The sequence below is a fragment of the Rhinopithecus bieti genome, unplaced genomic scaffold (assembly GCF_001698545.2).
Source record: "Rhinopithecus bieti isolate Rb0 unplaced genomic scaffold, ASM169854v2 scaffold_32081, whole genome shotgun sequence".
Lineage (NCBI taxonomy): Eukaryota > Metazoa > Chordata > Mammalia > Primates > Cercopithecidae > Rhinopithecus > Rhinopithecus bieti.
In genome coordinates, this window is record NW_016814436.1 from 4996669 (window position 1) to 5002668 (window position 6000).

Genomic DNA, 6000 nt, shown 5'->3' on the forward strand with positions numbered 1-6000 from the left:
ACCTCCACCTCCCGGGTTCAAGCGATTCTACTGCCTCAGCCTACCAAGTAGCTGCAAGTAAAAGGTGTGCGCCACCACGCCCAGCTAATTTTTGTATTTTTAGTAGAGACCATCCTGTTGGCCAGGATGGTATCAATCTCTTGACCTCGTGATCTGCCCACCTCAGCCTCCCAAAGTGCTGGGATTACAGGTGTGAGCCACCACGCCCAGCCAGGGTTCTCATTTTCTTCTGGCCTCCCTTCAAGTCCCTTCCTTTTCCTGGAAAGTCTCAGAGACCAAAGTAAAGTATAGTCCCTGCTGGCCTTGACCTGTGCTCCCTGCACTCACATCCTGTCTAGGTGTGGACCAACCTGGGTGGGCGGGGCTTGGTGGTCACTGGTGAGTGTGAAACACCCAGATCGTCAGGACCGAACGCAAGTGTGAGCAAATGCGGCACCAGACACAGGAGCCCCCTCTGATTCTGGCCTCTGCCCGCCTGCCTGCTTGGTTTCTGAAGTAGTTATGGTGGCAGAGGCTACACAGAGGCAACTGCAGAGCCCAGCCCGCTGTGGCCACCTCTCGCCGCCCGGACGTCACAGAAGACGGCTTTACCTCCCCAGGTCCCTGGATCTGACCGGTCCTCTGCTCCTGGGTGGCATCCCCAACCTGCCAGAAGACTTCCCAGTGCACAACCGGCAGTTTGTGGGCTGCATGCGGAACCTGTCAGTCGACGGCAAAAATGTGGACATGGCTGGATTCATCGCCAACAATGGCACCAGGGAAGGTACGGGTGACCATCAGGACGTTGGGGCCACCGCAGTGGCATCTGGCTGCATGTCGGCAGCCACACAGAGGTCACCACTTGCAGATCCCTGGGGAGCCGTCTTTTTCTTAGAAATGTCTGTGTCCAGCTGTGGGAAGCTCCTGGGATGGAACCTGGAGTCCAGGCTTGCCAGATGTGCCTCTCCACAGTTTCTGCAGTTTGGGGTTGCCTTGGCTCTGCTGGCCCAGCCAGCTAGCCCGAGGCACACATGATCCTAGGGTCTTGCATGTGTCACCAGGTGACCGGGCCAGCTGCCATGATGGCCTGGAGCCCTTGCGTCTCAAAATGTGGTCATTGCGTTCAGCACCTTCTCAGTTCCCATGTTCCTGCCGTTGCCAGGGGCGTTCAGACCTAGTCTGACTTCTGTCCAGCCCTGTGTCTATTCCATCCTGGTTTCCCACACCACGTCTGGCACTGGGGACCCCTGGCGGTTCCTCGAGTCAGGCCCTGCCGCACGCTCTGTGTTGCCAGGCTGCGCCGCTCGGAGGAACTTCTGCGACGGGAGGCGCTGTCAGAACGGAGGCACCTGTGTCAACAGATGGAACATGTATCTGTGTGAGTGTCCGCTCCGATTTGGCGGGAAGAACTGCGAGCAAGGTGAGTGGCTGGCATCGTCCGTCCCCCCGCTCGTGGCGGCCTGGGAGGCATTGCTCCTTGATGTGCCCAGGACCACTGTGAGGCGGTTTCATGTCCAGCTCCGGCAGCCTCTGGCAGCATATGCTGGGTTTACTGTGGACTCACTGCCCTCTCCAAGAGACTGTCCCCTGCAGAGACCCTGTCCCCAGTCCCTCAGGTGTGGGGTGGGACAGGTAGGCTGGGCCAGCAGGGCCCAGCCCTAGCACCCCCAGGCACTGAGCCCAGGGATCCTGAACCCACTCCCATCTGCCTCCTGTCAAGCCTGAGAGCCCCTTGCCGCGCCCATCTGTGGCTGGGAGCCTGTAGGTCTTCATGCTTCCCAGGAAGGAGGGTTACGTTCCAGGGTTGGCTTCTGTGTAGCCCACGTGGCTGACTGCAAGGGCTGGATGCGTCATAGAGGGGAGGCTCAGACCAGCCTTCGTGTTAAAGTGAGAAAGGTCCAGGCCCATCCTGCAGGCCCATCCCCCACCCATGCAGCCAAGAGTCTGCGGCCGCGTGATTTCAGGAGACACCTGAGGTCCCTCGGCCTGTGTCCGCAGCCATGCCCCACCCCCAGCTCTTCAGCGGTGAGAGTGTCGTGTCCTGGAGCGACCTGAATGTCATCATCTCTGTGCCCTGGTACCTGGGGCTCATGTTCCGGACCCGGAAGGGGGACAGCGTTCTGATGGAGGCCACCAGCGGTGGGCCCACCAGCTTTCGCCTCCAGGTGACTGGGGCCCTGTGCCACAAGGCACCTGCTAGGTGGGTGCCCGAGGGAGGGACCCAGGCGCTGGGCTTCCTGGTGCACACTGGGCACTTGCTGCTCGCCCTTCCTCTGGCGCCTACCCCTGGGGTTCTCCGAAGAGGAGGAGGGGGAACATGGGCTCTTTCTTTCCTCCGGGAGGCGGAGATGGAGTGAGTGAGTATGGGACTGGACCAACCTCGGGGACTAGCAGAGCTCAGATGAGGTGCGTGGCCGCTCTGGTCTCCCTCTAGCCTGAGGGTTTGGCTGGAGCGTGGGCACTGCAGAGCTGAGGGAGGTGCCGAACCTTCAGGTGGAAACAGTGGGCCTTGCCAGTTAAAGTGGCAGCCAGGTGCAGGCCGGGGTGGTGGCTCATGCCTGTAATCCCAACACTTTGGGAGGCCGAAGCAGGAGGATCACCTGAGGTCAGGAGTTTGAGACCAGCCTGGCCAACATGGTGAAACCCCGTCTCTACTAAAACTACAAAAAAATTAGCCAGGCGTGGTGGTGGCGCTTTCTGATCAGGGTCTAACTTGAAAACTACCCGGGAGGCTGAGGCAGGGGAATCGCTTGAATCTGGGAGGTGGAGGTTGCGGTGACCAGAGAACGCGCCACTGCACTCCAGCCTGGGCGACAAGACTGAGACTCCATCTCAAAAAGCAAAAAAAGAGCTGCGGCCAGGTGGTGGTTGGCACCAGTGCATGTCCACTGTCTCCCGGAGCTTGGCTCAGCCCGGAGATGCCTAAAGCCCCGCGTGGTCGCTGTCTGCATGTTTTCTCTGTGTTGTTGGTCTTTACTGTTTTGTTTGTTTGAAACAAGTTTATTTGCTAGATAATTCTGAACAGCTTTTAGAAGGTGATTTCAATGCGTTCTTTCCTCCGGTTTCCTGCGCTACAGTTTCCGCTTGCATCTTCCATGCTCCGTAGACACTTTGTTTGGGAAACAGTTATGAACCCTGTCTTCTCTCATGCGCTGTCCTTCTGCCACACCCTGCAGACTCCACTGCATGAAGCAGCCACGGGGACCCTCTCCGGGAGGGCGCCCGGCCCTCGGCTTGCCCTCTTGCCCTTCTGCCTGTGCATCTCAAGGTCATTCCCGTCTGTAGTGATGGAGGGCACGGGCACTCTCCAGCTGCTGTTGACCGTTTCTGATCAGAGTCTAGCTCTGAAAATTCACTGGGCAATTCTGCCTCCTAAAAAGCTCCCTTTATGTCTCTCCTTAGACCTAATTCTCATACCCTGGCATGGGAGTGGCCCGTGGGAGTCGGGCCTGAGCAGGGCACTCTGTCTTAATTTGACAGATTTGTAACTGGGTTATTCCTTCCTTCTTCCTAGGTTTTTTTTTTTGAGATGGAGTTTTGCTCTTGTTGCCCAGGCTGGAGTGCAGTGGTGCAACCTCGGCTCACTGCAACTTCTGCCTCCCAGGTTCAAGCGATTCTCCTGCCTCAGCCTCCAGAGTAGCTGGGGTTACAGGAGCTTACCACCACACCCGGCTAAATTTGTTGTGTTTTTAGTAGAGATGGGGGTTTTGCCATGTTGCTCAGGCTGGTCTTGAACTCCTGACCTCAGGTGATCCACCCACCTCAGCCTCCTACAGTGCTGGGATTACAGGCGTGACTCCTAGGCTTTTTTCCAAGTTTGTATACATGTGTGTGCGCGTGTATCTCTGTGCAAGTGTGTGTGTGTGTGTCAGTGTGTATGTGCATGTGTGCACATCTATATGTGCGTCTCTCCATGCATGCACATTTGTGCATGTCTCAGTGCATGTGGCTGTATATGTATGCATGTGCCTGCATGTGATGAGGCCTGGGTGCACACGGTCTCAGAGCAGCACTGACTTCCTGCTGGTTGTTCATTATCTCTGACCAGAGTGAGCCTGGGGCGCCCTCCTGCCCTCCCTTCAGCGCACAGAAATGCTGCCCTTAGGTTAGCCTCCTCTCCTGCCTTGGAGTTGGCCACATGGGAACACTCACCCTGTCCTCCCAGGATGACCCCCCCCAGGCTCCTGCGGTCAGGAAGTCCCTCCCAAAGCGGGGTTTGCACCAGCTGCGTGTCCTCTGCCGTCAGCTGTGTGCCGTGCGGAACCATGCCTTGTTGCCTTTCCTCCACTGGACTCTGGGCCTTCTTATGCTGCCCGGTGTGTCCTGGACGCCATCCCCCATCAGGGGAGGCTGGGCTGGGGTCAGATGTTGAGAGGTGAGATAGATTTTATGGAGTACCTGCTCCAAGGTCTCGTTCCACACAGGGGAAACTGAGGCGTAGAGGCTCTTTACTCTGGACCCCGTGGTTCTTTTACTGCCCAGGTTCCTGGGATGGCCACAGGCCCCTCTCTGTCACCCCTATGGACAGCCCATCTAGAAACAGTTCTGTATGGCCAAGATTGGCATGAGGGTTGGCGGGGAGACAGAGGGGCTGCCTGGCACTTGCCCTCCCTGCCGTGAGTGCCTGGTTGGAGGGCGGCGGGGGCAGGACCGAGAGTGCTCCCAGCAGGCTGGTGGAGGTCAGTCCCTCAGCAGATCAGTGAGGGGCCAGGAGTCGGGTCGGGGCTGGGGCAGGGGCTCAGGCCTGGACAGGGAGCCTCCTGTTCCTCCCGGTCACAGCTCGGGAGCATTTTCCAGCACAGATCGCTCGGATTGCCTGGAAGGTACGGCCTGCACCAGGAATGATTATAGCTGGCCTGCGGGCTCTTGTTAAACTTGTCATTTCATGAGTCTCCTAGGCAGCCCCAGAAGCTTCCTTTAGGCCAAAACTTGGCAAGCGCGGTGCTGGCCGGGAATGGTATTTTCTATGTGGTGGTTTCACTGTCAGAACAAATTAAATTGGCTGTTTGGATGCAGGTGATGAATTGGAGCTTGCAAGTTGTCATTTGGCAGTGGGGTCTCTGTAGGAAAAACATGCGCTTTCAGTAGGAACGGCACTGGAAGCCACAGACTCTGTGCTGTTTGCGTAATTACATCATGGAGAGCTCATCCAAAAATTAGGAATTCTGCCAGGGACTACAGCCAGCCCTCCCTGTGGAAGTCTGGGTGGCTGGAAGGATGTTACAGACCCCAGTGGGCACCCAGAAGGCCCACACGGCAGCTCCCAGAGGCCGGTCAGCCGCGTGTTACCGAAGGTTCTGGGGGATTTCTCCTTGCCACTGTCAGCTTGCAGGCCTCCTGTGGGCCTGTGAGCTCTGTAAAGCAGCGGTTTTGGTGTTCCTCAAAGGATGTGCCCTGCTCCCCTGCCACTGTGGTGGGACAAGTAAGACTCCATTGTCATCCCACAGCCCAAGCAATTTCGATAATTGCTCTCGGGCACCCAGAATCCACCCACCTTGTCAGATGGGTTAACCTTGTGATTGCTGAATGCCTCTCGGAATAAGAGCTGGGGACGCGCCTAAGAGCAGAGGCAGTTACCACCCATGAAACAGGTTCATTCTGTGGATATCACTTTTGTTTGTAGACATAACGTCACTTTTATCACTGATCTGCTCACTTTGGAGTTTTTAAAGCAAGAACAATGCAAGAGAATGGCAAAGGAAATTAATAAGCTGACTTCTGTAGAACAAAAGAAAACAAAATGGAGGCCAGGCGTGATGGCTCACGCCTGTAATCCTAGCACTTTGGGAGGCCCAGGCGGGTGGATCACCTGAGGTCAGGAGTTCGAGACCAGCCCGGCCAACATGGGAAAACCCTGTCTCTACTAAAAATACAAAAATTAGCTGGGCGTGGTGGTGCATACCTGTAATCCCAGCTACTCGGGAGGCTGAAGCGGGAGAATCACTTGAACACAGGAGGCAGAGGTTGCAGTGAGCCAAGATTGAGCCACGGCACTCCAGCCTGGGTGAAACTGTGTCTCAA

General features: G+C 56.8%; 1 protein-coding gene across 1 annotated transcript in view; it reads left to right on the forward strand.

The window, feature by feature from the left end:
* The window catches only part of CELSR1 (cadherin EGF LAG seven-pass G-type receptor 1), a 197185-nt gene that overhangs the window by 145379 nt on the left and 45806 nt on the right, over positions 1-6000 (forward strand). Inside the window, exons 12-14 of the mRNA XM_017850743.1 lie at positions 600-763; positions 1274-1399; positions 1978-2144. Coding sequence (XP_017706232.1) covers positions 600-763; positions 1274-1399; positions 1978-2144 — 457 coding nt within the window. The remainder of the gene's footprint in view (positions 1-599; positions 764-1273; positions 1400-1977; positions 2145-6000) is intronic.